This window comes from Molothrus ater, chromosome Z (genome assembly GCF_012460135.2).
Source record: "Molothrus ater isolate BHLD 08-10-18 breed brown headed cowbird chromosome Z, BPBGC_Mater_1.1, whole genome shotgun sequence".
Classification (NCBI taxonomy): domain Eukaryota; kingdom Metazoa; phylum Chordata; class Aves; order Passeriformes; family Icteridae; genus Molothrus; species Molothrus ater.
This window is the reverse complement of record NC_050511.2, coordinates 21,010,845-21,032,377: the sequence shown is the minus strand read 5'-3', so window position 1 is coordinate 21,032,377 and position 21,533 is coordinate 21,010,845. Positions and strand designations below refer to the sequence as shown.

Genomic DNA, 21,533 nt, shown 5'->3' with positions numbered 1-21,533 from the left:
AAGAGAAGTAATTATTCAGCACTGGAAAAAAGCAGATATATTCAGCTGTATTAGGTGAATGGAGAATTGACTGGAACAATTATACGCATGATGCTAAACAACAGGTAGTTTTCCATTAACATTAGGCTCTTCTTTTACCAGAGGTACATTAGGAAAAAAACCAACAAACACAAACCTACAATAAAAACAGTATTTTAGAGAATAAACTTAGCATCAACTGACCAAATCAAAACAGCATCAGAGTAGATGAGACCTATACCACACCATATCGGTTGAACTCAAAAATGAGATACGTCCAAGAACTGATAATTAGAGACGAAGGCATTGAAGTAACAATAAGAGGAGTAACAGGTTTTATCCAGAACTGAGGTAATTGCTCAGATTATGGAATCAACTACACAATTTCCCACTTGTGCTACTCAAGAATGATGCTCTTTAACTTCAGACTGGTTCTAGTGTGGTCCTGTACTGAATGCCTGTGAGCATGTGGAGCACCTTTTGGCATGTTGTAGACACCTGCCTGGTTCATTGTCTCCAAAGAGACTGTAGTTGGGAATTCCAACACCAAGCCGCATTCAAACAAACAAACAAACAAAAAAACCAACACTCTCAAAAAACCCAATGAAGAAAACAACCAAATGTACAAATTGTGGTATGTGGTACTTGTTTCAAAGTATTTCTGTATTTCTGATCTGACCTGTAACTAGGTCACTTCCCTAAATTTTCCTCCCATTCCAAACCACAACACTTAGGTAAATAGCTAATAGTAGAGGTAAAATTCTGGGCCTGGGTGGGAAACAATGGTTATAGTGCTGGCAAATGGATTAAGAGGAAATGATTAAGGGTGAGGTCTAGAAATTAAATAATCTGATAGCACTTACAAAATGAGGGGAGAAAAGAGGGAGTTATACTGCAACTCAAAAGGGAAAAAAACCAACTACCTGCTGCTTTTTTAAAGACAGATGTTGTCTAAAGTTCACAAAATAGTGTTTTTCTGTTAATCACAAGGTACAAAATGATGTATGACCAAAACTAATCCTGGAGTGTTGAAGTGTGTGCATCATATGCAATTCTCAAAGGTTCAAATAAAAGAGAGGCAGAGTGTGGAGGGATAGAATGTAAGAGAATAGTGCAGAAGGCAATCTCACCCCTGAGGAGTTGCAGCTGTACTAATCACCAAAGATTAGGAACAGGCCTGCCCTTAATAGGCCACAGCTGTGTCCAATAAGAAGACGAGTGCTACAAGAGAGTGGGTTAGCTGGTTGAGGAGAGAGTTGGAGTTTGTTGAGTGTGCTGTGAAGAGAGATGGAGTTTGTTGGTTGTACTGTGAAGAAGAAGGTGTCAGTGCAGCAAGGAGCTGCCCGTGAGAAATCACTGAGAAGGTATAGAAGATTTGCAATACAATGACAACAGCAGAGTGAGACAATATTGATTTAGGGAGGGAAAAGAAATGAGAGAAAAGGTCAATTGAAAATGAAAACATTTATTGTTAAAAATAAGCAACAAGTTTCAAAGTAACAAGAGGAACTAAGTTTAAGGAAAAGGGCAGTTTCTAATTTCATGGGTTCAACACCTCAATTAAACACCTCAACACATTCAACACCTCAATTAAAAATCAAGACTTAGTTACTTTTCAGTGACTTTCTTGTGAATTTCCAGGATCTAAGTTTTCCTTGCCTAGTTCCAAATCAGTGTGACTTGCCCACAGAACTGCTCAATGTATTAGCAGCTGGGGACTGGGGTAAAGACTGTAAACTTAGATTGAGATTCAACTGTCAAAGTTTTTTTTAACTACCCTTCTGTATCTCTCTCACCATCCTCAAGTGAGAAGATACAAACCAGGTTTAAGCATTAGATGGCTGTGGAGCTGACTTAAGTAAGATAGTAATTACAAGTCAAAATTCAAGAACAATTTATAAATCAACTAGAATAGGACAGACTCAATAAAAACTGTGACTATGAAAGATACATAACATTATCCATAAAAAAATGTTACTCCAAGCTACAATATCTGTATGAACGTGGGAGCAACTTCCATATCAAGAGTTGGCACATTTAAAGAGGTTCTTCTGTCAGTTTGTTGCCAAATGGTATCCAAGCAGTTAATTTTACTCTAGCAAATGTAATTTGCAACACTGGTTACTGGAATCTGACAATTAAAGTTCTCCCTCCATTAACTTATCCACACTTCACTGAAGAAATATATGAAATAACTCTCTAATACATACAGAAAAGTGTGAATAAAAAATGAGGATCAGAAAGTAAGCAGCTTGCCCTTTTCCAAGTCACTACTAAAATTGTTCATTCATTGAGTTTCCTTAAAAATGAATGTTGAGTAAAATTAATACTGAAGTTAAACTTACCATTCTTTGGAGCTGGCTAGTTTGTAGCCTTCCTCGTTCACCCAGATTAGTTTTCCATACAATGTCTAATTTACCAATCACTGTTACACCTTTTATTACTCCAGCTTTCTCTGCAAATTCTTGCTTTGGTTTTAGACAGTATAAGTATTGACGTGTATCCATAGGTTGTAAGTAAGTCCTTGCACCAAAAGTAGACTCACTGAAATGAAAAAAACAATAGGTCTTAATTTAAACAGATATTCTGAAGATTGAGAACCCAACTTTTTTCCCCCATCCCCCCCCCAGGTTTTATTGTGTATGCATAGTTTGATAATGGTAAAACACATAGAATATTTTTCGTTTTCACAACAGAAAAGATCTCTAGAAAATGTGTAGCACCAAGGACCATGGAGAAATAAAATAACCTGTTCTTCTCAGCCAGAGAGAGGAATAGCACAGAACTTCTCTCTGCTACATTATAATTAATTATCTGCCATCTTAGCATTTAAACAAAAATGCTGGTCATTTTTCTTCTGCTATTTGTTTCCCTCACAGTAAATCTCAATGTCATGAAACTAAGATTCCTGTTCAGGAGAAAAACCATTACAGTGGATGCAAACACTTGGTAAAACAAAGCTTCATTATGCTGCAGGTGAATCCTTCAACAGGCAAGAAGAAGACGATAGAATTTTCACTTCAGCCCCTACTGCTGAAGCACTCAACCATCACCTCCAAAAAACCCAAGCAACTGCAAAGCACAAACAGCCAAAGTTAACGTCACAAGATCTTATATCCACTGTAGTCAGTTATTATGGTACTAGGTGTTTAATGAAATTAAATTTATTTTATTTCAGCATGAAAAATTTTTATACTCTATGACTACATGAGGGTGTACCACTGATCCACCCTGAGTGGTGTCTTGATATATCATGATTAGAACAACTGAAAACAATAAGCAGTTCACTGTTCAGGAAGCAAGGATTAGTCAGATGAGTCCTGTAAGGCTAAGCATGTACACAAAGGTCAGGTCAAAACCAGATCTGAGTTAAATTTTACATAGGAGATACTGAAATAATAGTATGTTTTCATGTTATGTCATCATTGTTACAAATTATTTGAGCATTAGGCTGGATATTTCTTTATTAGGTAGAATTATAGATTTTTAAGAATAGTTGATATACAAAAAAAAGGGTAACAAATTTTCCAGAGCACAGGATAGGATTTTGATCTTTTTATGCAAGCAAAGACATACAATCCTCCTATTACAGACAAATGACTAATACCTGTATCTCTTGAAATATTAATATGAAGCATTTCAAAGTCAAATGTCCTGAATGTAAACATACCTTTCCCCTGCTGTGTTAACTGTGTTCAGTTCTGCAACATTGTACATCATAGATGGCTCTAAAGAAACCTTCTCCATAAACATTGGAGAGGTAGTGATATTCTGAATTTGAGCTTCCAGAAAGACTTCATCTGTCTGAAAAAAATCAAAAGTTCGAGTTAATGAAAATATGATTAGTGTTATTAAAAAGAGTAGGCAGTCCTATTGTTAAAAAAGTCACACATGTTTAGTTCATGCCTGCAAATCAAATCAATTAATGCAAGAAAAAACCTTAATCCCAGTAACAATAGGAGCAAAAGTGTTAGTCAACAGATATCTTGCCAAACAATGGATGTGGGATAATTTTGCTGTGTTCTAGCTATTGCTTATTTGTAATGCATTAAATCACCACTTCCCAAGACTTTCACCAACTTAATAGCAACTCAAGCTTTTATCCAAATTATTAAAAAAATGGAATAAATAGTAAGGAATTGCAGTGCACAAGAACATGCCAAGCCAGATCACTAGTGCATCAAGCAGTACAAAAAAATTAAAGTAAATGTGTGTGTTTTTCTTTAACTGAAGTAAAATAGTTCTGGTACATGCTCTGAGCTTTTATTATTAAATACTAGCATTCTAGCTAAAATGCAAAATCCAGCCCCTTCTCTCACTCAGCTGCATCATGCCAAAGGTTATCAATATAGTATGCATCCAACAATTTAACTGGTGCTCTACCTTCAGAACATCTGAAGCTAATGTGGTATCGAAGGACAAATTCTAGTACAAAAATGAAAGCTATAGACTGTTAAATTTCTGAAGGTGAAAAACCATGGGACTAGAGAAACTTTTGCCTCACTTCTTTTGTGGAATTGCAGACCAGTGAAGTCATTTTCCATGTCTAAAAATCTCAGGATATAATAATAATGGAAGACTCAGTCTATTAGAGATATGAGTCCCCAGAAAAGTGAAAACCACAATTAAAGAAGTGCCAGTTAAAAAAAGGGGGATACCAAATTTGCATTTACAACAGTCACTGATTCAGGCCATTGGATTAAGTGATTCTTCTAGGTCCCTTCCAACTAAAATACATTTATTCTACAGATTCAGATTGAAGCAGTTTGAGTATTTTGTTATGATAAATTTTAAGAAAGCACTTTGTGAGGAAGGTGGAACAAAACTTAAGAGTTTCTTCTTGATCAGTGTAAATTATTCTTTATACAAATGGAGTCCTGCTTGAAAATTACAAAATAAAAGTGTGACAAAAATGCCAAAATATGTTTAGTCTCAAAAAATTGTGTTAGAAGGAGAAATACAGAATGGTTGTGTAACTTTCTATATTGTGTTATAAACACATTAAATACAAAGCAGCATCTATACAGTAATGAAAACTGTGCAACCTCAACAGGTTACAGAGACACTTAATCCTTCTAGGAACCGGAAATAACCCGAACTAAAACATGGCTCTCAGTCTCACTACTGCCTGACTGCCACTTGATTTGATACCATTTATATCCCATAAATCCATTGCTCAATGTTTCCATTTACCCAAATTTTAGTAGTTTTCAAAACAGCAACCATAGGCAGAAGTTTAAAAAAGCTAATTTGAAAGAGAAAAGAAAAAACAAGCAGCATAATGAAAAAGCAAGTTAGTTTTGTGTTATTCCTAATTTGGTTTAGTATTACATATTTTAAAAAAAAAAAACTTGTCAAAATATGCAGTTTATTTTAGGACAAGGCACGCCTTAAAGTGAAATCAGACTGCAGAAGTAACATAGTAACTCAATCAACTGTTACATGCAGTTAAAATTGTGAAGTGCAGTTCCAACTAGGCAAAGGAAGGAAGAACATCCAACTGCTGCTCTCTCCTCAAACCCACTGTCTCCACCAACAAGATGTGAAACGTTTTCTCACAGCTTACACAAGCAGTGCTGTAGTGAAACCTACATTTCCATGGGTCAAAACCAGAAAAATTTTAGAAGGAAATAAATTCTTTTTTCAAATAATATATATAATAAAATTTTCTTGAGGTATGTTATTGGACAACCCCCACAAGAATCTGTAGATATCAAGTTCTAGTTTCAACAATGGGTATTAAAGAAAGAGCTAACCATTTAAATGATTAGCTGCACATATAAAGACAAGAACACATCCCTTTATGACACGCAGAACAAACATTGCTTTTCCATTATGTTTGTAAAGAATGTCAATAACAAGCACAGAGATAGTTAAGCAATTAAAAAAGCATACATATTTATAAAAAAATAAATAAAAATTACCACAGAACTGAGGTCACTCTAATGGGAAAATAAAAAAAGAACACATTAGAGAAATTAGGGTTAAATGTTAAAGAAAAAGGAGGCTAACTTCCAAACAAAATGCATTTCTGCATTTTTTTGCACCATTTAAACAAGATAGCATTAGTAAGACAGAAACAAATAAAAATGGATGCAAACAAAGATGACAACTACATTTCTAATAACTTATAGCTAGTATGGTTACATGATTTACTAGCTTTGCTTCAGAACCAATCCAAAGTAGAGCTTAAGGCACACAAGTCACAGACAAGATATGGTAGAATAAACTGACTCAAAAAAAAGAGAGTTAGTTTTTTGAGTAAGTTTAAAGTTTGTCCTGAATTTCAATCCATGCAATGGGTTGTACATGAAATGGAAAAACAGTCCTTGTCACCTTATAGATAATTTTAAGTATCCTCATATATAATGTCTCAAAAATAATGCAGTAATGTGTCTTAGAAAAGCCACTATGTTGCAAGTTATAACAAAATTTGGCATAATATCTAGAAAAACTCTTTTTAGAATATTCATCAATCCAAAAACCCAACTTCAATTGCAAACTTTGCTGTCTACCTCCCTGTGCATGCCTGCAGGAACAGAACCTTTTATAGTGCCTTTTTTCAAGGCACATTAAAGTCACTGAGAGAGTAATTCAATCCCAGGATTGCAGCAGGTTAGGGCAACAGGGCATGTGTTCTGTGTATAAATTTCAGTGATCAACTCCATTTGGGTGCTACTGCAATATAAGCAATAAGCAAGAAGATTAAGGTTCAGCATCATTCCTTGTCTTAGAAGAAATTAAATTACGGATTATCATTAGACTATTAATAGAAATAAATTTTAGTAACAGACATTATTAATAGACAGCATCACATCCGTAATCTTAATGATAAAATAAGTTTAACTGGTTAGTCAACCTTTAGAGATCTTTAGTTAACTAATAACTGACACGTACCATTTTTTTCTCCCCTGCTCTCAAGGACAATAGTCAGGATGAATTTCTTGGTGCTTTCACAGCAACATAGCATCACACACAACAGCTAACCATAGACTTATTTCTAGGTATTTTGAAGTTAATTGAGTTCCATGGTAACAAGACATAGCAACACTTTATATACTTTCAGAAATTAGACAGGAGTGCTACTATACCAGTTTGCTGGCAAATGGAAATTGCTCATTTATTATCATCCAAAATAATTTTTAACATTTTTTTCAATAAATTGAATGGGTAAGATGGTAATGGCAGTTGCATAAATTCATAACCAAGAAGAACAAAAGGTATCAAAGAGCCTCTTAAAAACTCCACAGTGGAAAATAAAAAACACAAAAAAAAAAACCTCCAAAACCCAAACCCACATGTACCAGCTCAAACACCAAAGCTTCTCATAGATTTTTACCATGAAGAATTGGTAGTTAATTAAGAGATAAATAAGACCCTTATCAAGACTGGTCAGTATAACTACTATGAAAACCATTAAAAAAAATTATCTATGTAAAAAGTTTGCCCAGAATTACCTTAGAGAGGTGCTTCATCACAAACTTTACACATGAAGTATAAAGAGACAGCACCATCTAAAATATTGGTCCCCCTTTTCCCTACCACATATTTTACAGCTGAAATAATAATATAATCCACACACTAAATAAGAGATATATTTTGCTCCCAGAGAAACTACTTCATTTCTTAGAATTGTTTTTCTTCTTAAATTACAGCAGAAGAAATTTCCAGACATTCTCACTTATAGAAAATAGCAGCTCTATAAAGGGCTCAGCCAGTGCTATGTGTTTATGCTCCAATCCTGCTCAGGTACCACACACCTGGTCAATGTATAGTTTGAAACCTGTGGCCTAAAGACACGTACCGAATTCTTCCCATAAAGAGACAAAGGCAGACATGTACATATGTCCAAATAAATACGCAAGACATCTATAAGGTCATTGAGTTTAGAAGCACTGTGTGTAACTGCCACAAGCCTAAAACTTAAATTACTGAACTGAAGGGTCATAGTTACATAGGGAAGATCTAAATGTAAGTAATTTAAATTTAAATTTTCCCCACTCTGATAAATTGTCATCTCCTTTAAGAACAATTAATCTCCCTTACAGTAAGTACTCTATTGGCCTAAACATACAAGCAATAACTGAAAGTATTTGAGTCCACGAGAAACTGGAATATATGCAAAATTGTTAGTCAATTACATTAAGATCCTGACATCTCTTTTGCCCTTCATCAAAAGCCTATCTATTTTTAAACTATGCAATATATATCTATGACTGTTTTTCCATCAGAACTGATCAATTTTCTCAGAAAGGTGTACTTACAAAGCTCTTTGAATATAATCTAAGTAACAAACCCAGCAAGCCTAAACAAACTTGAATACACACAGTTCTCACCTCTGCATTGTAGAACTTGGTTTTCACATCTAGTGGTTTAAGAACCTGAATGAAATGGAAAAAAAAGACAGATTGACAATTGGTTTTTCAGACAACTTTGGCATAGACTCTTTTGAAGTACCAGGGTCTCTTACTAAAAAGGGTTATTTTTCTTTTTGATCTTACACATAGCAGGTGCATGACAGAATATATGACAGAATCAGCTCAAGAGTATATCCTAGCTGCTTCTTATTTATGCACACTTGACTGCTTTCCTACTAAGCAGTCTCCTCATACTGAAAACAAGTAATTCTCCACCCAAGCACTGGCCTCTTACAAAACTGCCCAAATCCAGTGCTCTAAGTAGATCTGCGTGTTTAAAATAACACTATATCCATCCTAGGTCCTGCATTTGCTTTCAACTGTGATCAAGAACTATCTGACATTTACAAGTCTTTCAGAGTTTTGTAACAAAAGTTACTGAGGGCTTCTCTAAACATAAACAAAGCAGAGAACTATCCATTTGTTTAGCTTTCTTAGCCTTCACTTCCTCCTTGAAAATGCAACAGTTTCAAGAAATTAAAGAAAATAATAATATATAAAATAATAAATAATACTCATCTCATGAGATTCAATCAGTAAAAGACAAAAACTCAATGATATAAAATATGATTATATCGTGTTGGTTCTTAATGCTTGAATTTTGTGGATAAAGCTACTGCAGTTCACACATTCAAATACGAAGCATATATAAAGTGATATAACTGAAAGAAATAATCTTCTATCATACTTGTAAGAAATTTAAATTCTGTTTCTGAAGACACTTGTTTCCCATTACAAAGGGAAACTTTTTTTGTTTGCATATCACTGCATCCTGAGAGACCTCTAATGTTCCAAGTTGTCAAAAAAATTTTTAGCACTGAAGAATTCAAGATCAAAAAGTCTTCACAGACACTTCATCATTTTAAAATGCATAAAGTTCAAATCTTCCAAGTATTCATTATTATCTTTCTCTAGTCAAAAAAATGAATAAAAAAATTTAATTTAGGTCTTTGTTGAAAGACGATTTTTCCTGTCAAGTATATTTCTTCAGTGAGCTTATAAATTTCCCAACATGCTGAATTTTTTCTCTCTCTCTGATAAACAGTCTTTCCATTTATTGCAGTAAATTTCAATTGGCATTCCAGTAAAATACAAAAAATTATTGTGAGGTTCAAAACCACCCAATCCTAGAAGGAATCATTCCTTCTCCATGAAAACATAATGCTGTTAATTACTCAGAGAAAGCTTTGGAACAGAACGGCACTATCAATCAGTATAAAACTACATATATTGGTTTAAAAAAGAAGCTGATTCAAACCAAGTAACACCAGTTCAGCTTAAAAGATGCTGGAAAATGTAACTGAAAAGTGTGAGAATCTGTAAAAGAGTATTCTTTTATTATAAAATAGCTACTGACATCTCCATCACTAGCAGCCATGAATTTTCGTTGTAAAGACACAGTTCAGTTTTCTGTAACACTCCTTTTTGTTCATTCTCAGGTTTCCTACTGATGTCTCTATGTCAAATTTAAAAACTAACAGCCAAAATTCTCAGTGCAATGCTTTTCTCATAATGAATTAGAGTATTTATAAGGAAGTGTATGTATACTTATGCTTCAATCTTTGAATGGAGGGCTTCACATTTGACAGCTAGCTACAAATGTTCTGACAATTAAGTTGCCTGTGCTGAGTTCAGTTAAAAACCATGGCAATTATACATGCATGCAGAATCCCCAAAAATCTGCACAAATAAGTTTGAATACAAAATCTAAAGGAAACAAATCTTGTATGAAGTTCTGACAAGAAGAACATTAGGGAACAGAGAAAAGATGAGATCTGAAGTTTGCACATGCATGTGTATGCAATCATAGAAAGCCTAGAGGGGAGAGAGAAACAGAACACTCAACAAAGGAAAAGAATGGAGAAATGGAAAGGGAAGTAGTGTTATAAGGAAAGCATGACAAAGCACACAAAGATGAAAATTAACTTCAATAAAGACAAAGAAACTCTAGAGATGCTAGTTTCAGAGGGAGGGCAACACAAAAATTTCTATGGAACCATCTTCTCTAGGATTGTCAGGATACACCTTTGATTAATCAATACCTGGCATTTCAAGGCCCATGATTACTAACAGCACTCAAGTGTTCTTTCTTAACCTTCTAAAGACTGACATTATTTTTTTCTGAAATATTTAGATAAATACTAGAAAATAGTGAAATGTAATCACCCCATAGTATCACAGAATATCCTGAGTCGGAAGATAACCACAAGGACATCAAGTCCAACCTCCAGGAATATGTGCCTGACAGCTTTGTCCAAATGCTTCATGAAAACTGTCAGGCTTTGCACTGTGACCACTTCCCTAGGGAGACTGTTCTGGTGTCCAACAGCCCTCTGGGTTAAGAACCTTCTCCTAGTATCCAACCCAAACCTCTCCTGAAATAGGTTTAGGATGAAACTATATACTGCTCCTGTATTAGCAGATGCTCTGTCAGAGTATCTAAAAATGTATTCAGTCAAGCATGTCATGTAATCCTCCATTCCATGAAGATTAGTCTGCCAATATCCAAGTCTCAATATATTTCTCTAAAAAATTAAACATCCATGAAATACACATTAAACAGTCTCTCTCTTGCCAGAACCAGCCCACAGATTAGTTTCTTCCTTTCCTCACTCTTACCGCAAGTCTTGATATTTGTCTGATGGAAGAACAGGTTTAAATTCTGCCAGTATTAGATATAACACAATAGACTTCTTTACGTAAATTCCTCTAAAAACCAAACTATTTAATTCCAGTTTAATAAGGTTACACACATCAAAAGAAAAAACAGAATTTTACAATACAAGCTCAATGATTGCATGTATCAAAGCCAGAATGACCAATACTTGTTCTGTTTAAAAATAGTCATGGAACTGTCTGCTATAAAAAGGGACTTCTTAAGAGTACATCTTTTTCTCAGTAAATTAGTAAAAATTATTAGATGTAATATTTATTAGTTCTGAGATTATTACTGTGTGGTAATTGGAAAAGACCAGTTTGTGTGAAGTTTGAAGCAGTGGCTCTTAATGGTTCACTTTTAAAAGGGAACAGATTTTTGGTACATAAAAGTGCTTATGAAGTATCAAATGTTTTAAAATGTGTCTTCTAGACTCACACACTTATAAAAGTAGAATAAAATGCTTCACGAAATACCTGAAATTTGAAGAACTTTCTGAAGTACATCTTCTCTCCAGTCTGCGTAGTATAACTTACTGCACAAACTAAGCTGAAAAAAACAAATTTAAAAAAAAGCTGTGTTACTTTAAATCTTGTGCTGTATCAAAAGCAGAATAGCATGCATGTACTCCAGTTTCATTTAAGCTCATTTAATAATAGAAAAATTTAAAATTTTACATGTGTGTCCCTATCTCCTTTACTTCATGATGGATCACGTCATCAATGCAACAGTCAGGTTTAAGTTCTGCCACTGCAGCACTAGAAGCTGAAAGATTCAAACGCTGAGAACTTGTCTGAAGATCAGCCTGGGAATGGAAAAACAAAGCATCAGTTAGAACTACATCTGTTTAACTTGTGTTAAAGAAAAGTAACTTAGGTTATAAAGTACTAGGTCTTACTGAGCATTTTGTACCCTACATGCTTTCACAGATATTGTAAGAGCTCAACACCAAGAACAACACCAAGGCTGTGGGTTCGATCCTTGGGTGGGCTACTGACTTAAGACTTGGACTTACTCATCCTTGTGGGTCCCTTCCAACTCAGAATATTCTGTGATATTCTTGACTCAGACACCTTCTGGGACATATATTAAGATGATGAGGTACTTACAAAGCTAAAGACAAGCTGTAAAACATATAAATAGTCCAGTCCTTTACCATACAGCTTAAAAAATCTCTATTTACTTTCTACATTGAGTTACACAATGACTTCTGTAATTTTTACTCTGCTTTATTTTTCAGTAAACACAAAACCCCAACTCTCTAGAAAATAATTAATACAATATACCGATCAGTGTATGCTTCACAGAGAATTGAAGATCTCATTGAAAGTGAAGGTAAGTGAATGTAACTCCATTTTTTAGCTGTGGAAGTTTTGCTACACCTATTGTTCAGAGAAGTTTTAAATAGAAGGGTGTATGTCCAAAGAAGGTCAATGGAGGTGGGGGTGTTTAGCCAGGAGAAAAAGGCTCAGGAGAGGGACTTTACTGCTCTCTGCAACTACATGAAAGAAGACTATAGCCAGGTGTGGTTTCTTCTCAGAAGTAACAAACAATTGGAGCAAGAGGAAATGGCCTCAAGTTGCACCAGGGGAGGTTTAGATTGGATAGCAGGAACAATGTCTTCATGAAAAGGGTTGTCAAGCATTGAACAGGCTGCCTAGAGAAGTGGTTGAGCCACCATCCCTCCAGGGGACTGTGCAGATGTGGAACTTAGGGACACAGTTTAGCAGTGGACTTGGCAATGCTGGGTTAACACTTCCACTTGGTGACCTCAGAGGTTTTTTCCAACCTAAACGCTATGACTCTGTAATAAATCCATTTTTTGACACAATCCTAGTTTTCCATTTTAATCTTTGAAGAATTCTATAATAATTGCTATTTTTATGCAATTAGAGAATTATAATTCTATTATAATTATAATAATTCTATTCTTACTCTTTCCAATTTCCAGGTATATTTTCCAGATTGGAAAAAGAGACATATATTTCCTAAAGTCTACGTATTAGCATTAAACATACAATATATTGTCAGAGAATATAGTAATTGTGTTTTATTTTTTATAAATATTTTATAAGTGGATTTTTCTTCACTTACCTTCACAAGTATGTCCTTGACAACTTGATTGCTATCATTGTGCACACTAATATAACTGGAAAATGTCTCTCCCAGAAATATATTCCTGTATTTCAGGCAAAAAAAAAGAAAAAAATGGAAATATTTTTAGTAACAGTTATTAAAAAACAGAACATTTCACTGAAACATTTTTAAGTTCACACACATACACATTTGCCAGATCAAACTGCAGAATACAACTGGCATTTGCGTACTCATACTTCTGAAATCATCCTTCTAAGACAAACAGTTTTAAAAGAGAACAAACAAATCAGAATTTTTTCTAGCTAAAAGCCTAACAGGAATAATAAGACGGATTTCAGTATCCACAAAAATCACAGTAGTAAACTCTGTAAGTATAACACATGATTTATAGTAGTGAATTATCTTACAAATTTACGCACAGTTGCAAATCTCTTTCAACTTTCAATGCATATTAGTCAGGCTACAGACAAGAAACATCAGGCAGAATACACATATATATTTATAAATCAAGCCACATATTACTTTTTGAAATGACTGAACATCTTGTTGCAGAACAATGTTATTCAAAGAGAAAGAGAAGTATGAATCCTAAACCAAATTAATCCTAAACCTTGCATATTACAGTTAGAATAATTTATTCTTACCCAAAATTTTGAGGCAAAGTCAGCATTTCTCCTAACATCAAAGTTTCAGCCCCCTTTACAGTAGAAGGGTCATCTTTCATGAGCTGGTTAAATAGATTACCTGTAAAAATATCAAGTTCCTATTAATTAAATATTTGCTAAGTCCAAAGTTTTGTCTACATTTAAGTTAGGCACGTAATCACTTACTCAGATGTAGTTTATTTTAGATACATTTCTTTTACAATAAACTTATTTAGGGATGAAATATATATCCATAAGCCTGCAAGTTATAACTTAACTTCAAGACACTTGTGTCCAATAACAATAACTTACTCAGTATATACGCACTGAGGTGCACAATTCATTGCTCAAATTAATACTGAATTTTGAAAGAAATTCCATCTAAACCACATTACATAACAGAAGTAATCAACCTCACTTACTTTCTTCCCCTGCTTGCTTTTTTATTTCTACACAACCCTCCTTCTTGAATCTTTCCTTTGACTCTCTTATACTTGACTTCAAGACTTCAACTATTTCTGGGAGACAACCCAGGGATTTCCAATTCATGACAGCACACCAAGCATAATGCAACTCAAAACCAGTGATTCTTGCAAGATTGTTTTTCCACAGAACATTCATGTATTGGTTCTAACTATCAGGGCCTTTTCTTTAAATTAAAAAAATATATATAGTAATGCCAAACTTTCTCCACTTACACATTTCTCTCACAAAAATGCATCTCACTGTGTATATCAATTGCTCAGACTTTGAGGTCATGTGTTTGTTTGAGTATCATCACCAATCTTTCAGAGATACAAGTCAAGAGCTATAGAGTGCACCTTGGTACTTTCCCTTAGCTATTACCAAATCTTAAGTATATTGCTGTTTCAGGTAAGAGTTTATGGGAGGTCATGACTCCTCCAAGTGTTAGATGGTCACACTGCTTAAACTTGGTAAAACATACATAATAATCAGTCAGTAGAAAAGACTTACCGGGCAAATCTCTTTCTTCACAAGTCACTGGAATATTAGTGAACAAGGTAGGTTTGGTTAGCCTCATCACTGCAAGAATAAAAAAAAGCCAAAAAAATTGGTCAATCAAACTATTTTTAATTTTGTTTTTCAACTTCCACAAGAAAAACCAAAACCACCCAACAAATCACTACCACCAAATAAGTCCCAGACTGAAAAAGGATCACATGGCCTTTCACAATACAAAAAAACCTCCCTGCTATTCTAAAATCCAAGAATACCATTGCTTCTTCCTGCTTTTTATCCTGGTGAACTAACCTACTCATTTACTGCTTTCAATTTGATATGCTAGAAGTCTTACACTTGCTACAGCATTAAGTGCTTTGTGGTCTTCAGAAGTGTGTCCGTTTCATTTGTTTGTAGACTTTTCCAGCTTAAGTGCCTGTTCCTGTGATCCTTGTTGCCCTAGAATGGGACATGACGACTCGTACAGACCCTTTCAGTCAAACACCAGTCTTAGAAATTGCATTTACATCTTATCCTATAACACTTTCACAAGGTAGAGTTACAATACTAAAAGCCTACATTATTTATACCCTGCTTTTTCTCTAAGTCACAAACTTTAACCTCAAACCAGTAAAACCAGCACAAAAACCTCATGAAAATATAACAAAGCTATTTTATTGACACTGACAAAATCAAAATCATTAATATTTTCCTATTAAAAAACCGCTACTCAAGTAAGTGGTGTTTTCAAATGCTATTTTAACTCACACTCAAAATTACATTATTTTCACTTAAATGACAGATTTAAGGTGCTACTACTTAAACAAATTTCTCCCTCTTCAAATTAACCAAAGGCCCTAAACTTATATATAGCTTATCATGAAGGCATTCATATAAAACAAAATTGAGTGTTTGTAATCTTGTATTAATCTGAATATGTAAAAACCATTAGGGCTTTTTTCTTTGAAACTTAACAAACATAACACCAACTAAAACTAAAAAGTAAACCAAAAGGATTTCTCTTGATTGCAACAAATTAATCAATACCTTTGCACTGACACAATTATGGTGGGTTATTTTTATTGTACTTTTGTACAGCTATTGTATCCAGACAGCATTCACTGTTCCCAGGGGCAGAAAGTATTCAATTACTTTGACAGACATTTGGGTACAGTGAGTCGTATTGGTTCATAAGAACTTATGCTACCATACAGCAGACCTATGCAAATTAGCATTGACAAAAACTATTCTCACTTTTCACATGAAAAAAGAGAGAATACATTCTCTTTGTTATGGTGACCTTTGAAGGCTTAGAACCACGAGGTATATTAAACAAAACCCAGGATATATAAAATAGAGTAAATAATGAACCACATTCAACATTGAAAATGACAAAGAAAAGATACTGAATTACACATGCTTATGAATTAAGCATTCCTCAAAGCGAACAAAATGAGAGCCTGGATTTCAGCTTGTATCCTGGTGCTCACCAAGACTGCAGTAATTCTGCAGAGCAATCAAACATGGTGTTCACTCTTACAAGACCTCAGTTACCAGGTGAGGTGCTCACAGGTAGCGGCGCATCTGCCATTATTCACATACGAGGCAACCCAAAGCCGCACAAAGCTGGCACCTACAGTGACAACAACCTCTCCTTCTGTTTAGTAAAATGTTTGTTCAGCACTTTTGTCAGTATATCAAATAAATCTAGTGAGACTGTATTATTTGCATTATCAAATTTTATTCAAATTCACACTATGCCTGTATAACTAGTATTTGCTGTTTCTAAAGAAAAAGTTAAGTCATGTTTCAGAAAATAAATAAATACATCACAGAATGAAGTCAAAACAAACTAGATATATTATCACATTTATTAGAAGTACTAAATTATTGTTAGAAAATGTATCATCTCTTCCAAGATCCTAGATACAAAATACATTAAATAGAACTCAAATCACACTGCATTTTATTTCATTTTATCTTCAAAAATGCTGATGCACAAAGAAGTTTAGTTACTATTAATGTTGAGCTCAGAAATATAATGCCAGCAAAAAAATTGACTATATAGGCTTTAAACCTAATAACAACCCTCAATACTGCAGTTAAAATGCAGTCTAGAGAGAATTTTGCATCAGTTTTGCTAAGCAGTCATATTAAATGTCACAAACATCTCAAAAATAAATATAAGACATATATAAATGTCTTAAAATTCAGTCAAAGTTTAAAAATACATGTCAGGGACTCAAATGGAGAAATTTTTATCTTAAAAAATTGTAATGCCTATAATAAAATATAGTTATCCAACACCAGGATGTTATAAGAATGTTAAATCTGAAGGGATTAATTTTTTTTTTTTACAGAGGGATCCCTGTTATGCTTATACATACTTTGGTGTGAGCGGCAATAATGATAATCTAATAATCTACAAATGCTGTTTTCCTCCTTTTCCAGATGCTACAGACCTTGACCTCCAGCTACATCAAAACTATCTAGAATTAGTAGGAGTTCAAATGCATAACCTTGCAGTCATATTGATCCCAGTTTAATTTCTCTACTGACCCTCCAAAGTTTCAACTGAGCAGGGACAGCACGACCTTGGAACACTTCATTCTTTTAGAAGATAAAAAGTCATCCTGAACTCTGCCTTTTATGACCATAAAAGGTATTCAAATTCTCAAAGACAAAAGAGGTTTCAGATAGATGTCTCATTTCTTAATTTCCTCACTTTTACCTGGAAACTAGTGTTTTCTTGTTCCCAAATATAATTAGAGACAAAAAAACAGAAACATCAGGAAAAGAAATTATCAAAGGCATAAAGCAGCAATTATTAAGTTGTTAGTTATTTTTCAGCCCACAGCTTCCACTGAAGCTATCATTAATACTTCTGTGAAAATATAGCAAACATTACTAAGACAGTGCATATATCCCACATAAAGTAAGTTTGTATTTCATGGGAGGGATACGCCATCATTAAAAAAACTCACAGACTACTTTCAGGAGATAATCAGATCTTGAAAATCTTAATGTCACTTACAGCTATTATAGCAATTATTACAACACACTTAAAAACATCTTTCCTTCTCCTAATTCCAATGAAGCAGAGAGGACATACTTTGCTTAATTGAAAGCATTAATTTTATTATCTGATATGGCTTGGAATAGTCTGGAATTCTTACTTTAATTTTTTCCTTTAGACCACCAAGGTAGAGAAAAGCTATAAAACACAGTACTAAGCCAAACAGAAACTTACTAATCTTAACAGAAGTCTAAGTCTTGAGGCAAAACAAAGTTAAAGAAATATATCATCACAGTTAGAAAATCATAGCAAAGTAACATAAGTAGTTTTCTTACTGTTAATTTATCAGTTGTTCTAAGGTCTACATATTCTAAAGTGTTTAAAAACTTTAGTATTTCTGACAGTAATGTTATTATTAAATTGCATCTGAAGTTATAAACTAAATATAATTCCATATTTATGTACAAGCAAATTCATTTTATCTGTAAGGCTAAGCTTTTCCCTGAGAATATTTCTAACATATTCACAGTATAATATATCACAGAAAATCCATATCTGTCCCACAGATCTTTGGATAGTAGCATTGCAAGATGGCAATTCATTCTGTTTAATGAGTCTATTCAATTGTACCCATATGTCCTCCAAATTCTGATTTTTACAAAGAGACTGTTCAATTGTCCACTTGGCTCTACAAAATGCATGCAGCTTTAGTCTTTCCAAATTATTCTGCAATTCTTGAGATAAAGGATGAATCTTTTCTCTGAGTTTAGCTCTAGGGAGAGAGACACTCCAAGACCTTTTCAATTTCTGTTTTCCGTTAGGTGGTGGTTCTCCTTGACAGTCCAAGTTAATTGGTCTGTGAACAGCCTGTGCTTGGATTAAAGTTGGACCATGTTTCATGACAGAGTGAAACTCAAAGAGATTTTTTGTGCAGTCATAGTCAGGAGATCCTGTAACATATTCTGAAGGTGTAGAAAGCTGTTTCAATTCTTCCACTTCCTCACAAGAAATAACAGGTGCCTGCTTTTTTGGTTTGAGGGGAAGTCTGCGTAAATCATTTGGAAACCAGGGTGCAAATCTTGGTAATTGGCGAATGGGAAACTCCTTCACTGCTGCTTCTGCAAATTTCTGCAATTTTATTAGATCTCTCTGATGTGGTCGATAGTGCAAGACCACTTCCATGCTTGAACAGTAGGAATCCAGTGATTCTTAGGAAAACAGTCTCTTGATAATGATTCTTGTATCTAGACTGAAATATCTTATTTACAAGAATTTCCTTGCCTCATGATGCATAGATCAGTGGAAAACAGGACCTAAAGCAGAAGTATTATAAAACAATGAGATACTACCATATTAAGACAAATGTTGCTAGGATATTTTTCAAGAAAGAAATAGGTAGTAAAAATACATGAGATATATATCAGAACAATTTATTTTATCTAGGCTGAACATTAGTGGCTGTATTCCATCATTACCAGTGTAACTTCAGTACACTAAATATTATCCACATGCACACTGCTTACTCTAAACAGTCCTTTTCCAAGAGAACTCTTTTACTGTCACCATCTCATACTTGCCATCCATCACTATTCTGGTTATATCGTCAGGATGCATATTAAAAGACACACAATTACTTCTGCCTATTTTCTCAAATTTAGCTGACAATTTTTTAAAGTGTTTTACTCCTCTATATCAGCACTTTTAGCCGAGGCACATAAAGTAACTAGAAAACACATATGTTACAGAAACCCTTCCCAAAATAGAGCCTACTGATACAGTAATTTTTAAAGTGAAAAGTTAAAAGGGAAGTGTTCTAGGCAAATTAAAGGTGCCTGGTTCCATTTTGTATCAGAACTACACATTTTTAGCCTCAAAGCTTCCAAGCATTACATGCAACTATGCTTTAATTCTTAAGGAACCGATAATTTCTTAATTTATTAGACTTTTGCTTAATAAGCAACTTATTAAGTTGTCAAAGGCTTTATACTTCCATACAAAGATTATATTAAATTCAGAAGCATGGTGAAGGGAGAACTACACTATTATGAAACCTAAGTAAAACATGCACAGTGTTGCTCTCCTATTTCCTATCCTTCTTCCCCTTTCCCCTTGCACCCACAAAAATTTTGCAATCATTTCACACTCCCTAATGGAAAGCAGTAACATACATGATATTAAAATAACAAAATCTAGGATTGCCACTGTCAAGATTTTGTTTAATACAGCCACAATGCAGATAAATCCCCATACTTTCCCCATTTCTACAAAAACTACAACCTGGATAAAACTCAATACAAAACTAAGGATAGCACTGGTTTCCTATAAAATCAAAATGATCCACCATAAAGCTTTTTACTTTGAATTAATTACTATCAAAACGCATTTGAGAGCTGCTGACGTTTCACGTTCTCATGTTTATTGCCCTTATTGCATGTGTGTATATGTACGTGAAAAGAGCTTGTTGGGCTTTGAATTATGGTTAACAGATTTTACCAGCACATGGAGACACCATTAAAAACTTTGTCCAGGAGAGTTTTAAAACGAGAAGATGGTCTCTGAAATCACTCATACCTGCACTACTTTATCCACCTAGGCAGTCTCACTGATCTAGAATGCTTGCAGAGGTGAGATTCTAACCAGCTCTCCATTGCATATACACAACTAGCAGCATTTATGATTCAGAAATGATCAAATTCTTCACAGGGCTCTCTTGATTTATACATTAATTTTGGAGGCATGCAAGTGACCTACACAATTGTATTTTCACTCTGTGATTCCTGAATCAAGGAGGTAAGTCTCATAATTGCACATTAAGCAGAGGGTGAAAAGGGCAAAAGGCATCCTAAAGGGGAATGAACTGTGTTGGAAAAGACATCTGAGATCATGGAATCCAGCGTAAAACCGAACACCACCTTGTCAAATAGACCACGGCATCAAGTGCCACGTCCATGTTCCTTGAATACTTTCCGGGACGGTGACTCCACTACCTCCCTGGGCAGCCCATGCCAGTGTCTGATCACCCTTCCTGCGAAGGAATCCCTCCTAACGCACCGCCTAAGCCTCCCCTGACCCGGTTTAACACTGTGTCCTCTCGTCCTGAAAAACAAACAAGAGGCAGCAGGAGAACTGGAAATTATAGCTGGACATTTTCTTTGAAGCCTTATGGAAAGCACTGACACAGCCGGGCAGCCGCGTTGAGCCCCTCACGCCAGGTGCACACCCTGCGGTGAGAGCGGCACGGTAGAGCCGCACTACCTTGTGCCCTCGGGCACGGCAGAGCAGCCCTCACCGCTGCCTTGTGCCCTCGGGCACCGAGCGCCGCGGCCCCCGAGCGCCGGGCCGCTCCCTGCTCCACCTCCTTCTAAACCGGGGGGAGAACCACCCTCGGCTGCGGATCAGACACGCAGTTTCACCACCCCGGGCGGGCCGGTGGGGCCGCGCTGTTGGTACCTTTCAGAGCCAGCAAATGCTCCTGCTTGGGCTGGTTGACGTCCATGGCCTTCACCCCGCGGGATGGCTGGCGGAGCGGGAGGCGCCACGCACACTGCGGCGGCAGCAGGCACGGCCGTCCCAGGCTGCAGCGCGGCGGAAGGGACTACAGCCCCCAGGGTTCCCTGGACGGTCCGGGTGCAGCACGACCGCCTCCTCCGCCTGCCAGGGCTCCTGTGGGGCACGCTGGGAGTCGTAGTTTTTTCTATCTCTGTAGTTTTGCAGTTCCGCAGGGC

General features: G+C 35.4%; 2 protein-coding genes across 5 annotated transcripts in view; both read right to left on the bottom strand.

Annotated features, from left to right (window-relative positions):
* Positions 1–21,368, bottom strand: part of TRAPPC13 (trafficking protein particle complex subunit 13) — a 31,943-nt gene extending 10,575 nt beyond the window's left edge. For 2 of the 4 annotated variants that reach the window (XM_036402824.2, XM_036402825.2), the window contains exons 1-10: positions 21,259–21,368; positions 14,808–14,876; positions 13,833–13,932; positions 13,186–13,270; positions 11,769–11,896; positions 11,568–11,640; positions 8,355–8,399; positions 5,943–5,960; positions 3,689–3,822; positions 2,364–2,562 (exon numbers count right to left, since the gene is read on the bottom strand). In XM_036402824.2, the coding sequence (XP_036258717.1) occupies positions 2,364–2,562; positions 3,689–3,822; positions 5,943–5,960; positions 8,355–8,399; positions 11,568–11,640; positions 11,769–11,896; positions 13,186–13,270; positions 13,833–13,932; positions 14,808–14,876; positions 21,259–21,304 (897 nt within the window). In that variant the 5' untranslated portion in view covers positions 21,305–21,368. The remainder of the gene's footprint in view (positions 1–2,363; positions 2,563–3,688; positions 3,823–5,942; positions 5,961–8,354; positions 8,400–11,567; positions 11,641–11,768; positions 11,897–13,185; positions 13,271–13,832; positions 13,933–14,807; positions 14,877–21,258) is intronic. The other 2 variants (XM_036402826.2, XM_036402827.2) reach the window with 1 other exon arrangement.
* Positions 16,520–19,183, bottom strand: SHLD3 (shieldin complex subunit 3). Its single transcript, XM_036402828.1, has one exon. It carries the CDS (start codon positions 18,988–18,990, stop codon positions 18,241–18,243), a length of 750 nt encoding a protein of 249 aa, XP_036258721.1. The 5' UTR covers positions 18,991–19,183; the 3' UTR covers positions 16,520–18,240.
* Positions 21,369–21,533: the final 165 nt, after the last annotated feature.

Coding starts and splice junctions, on each gene's coding strand:
- SHLD3 (XM_036402828.1), bottom strand. CDS start 18,990: ATGGAAGTGGTCTTGCACTATCGACCACATCAGAGAGATCTAATAAAA.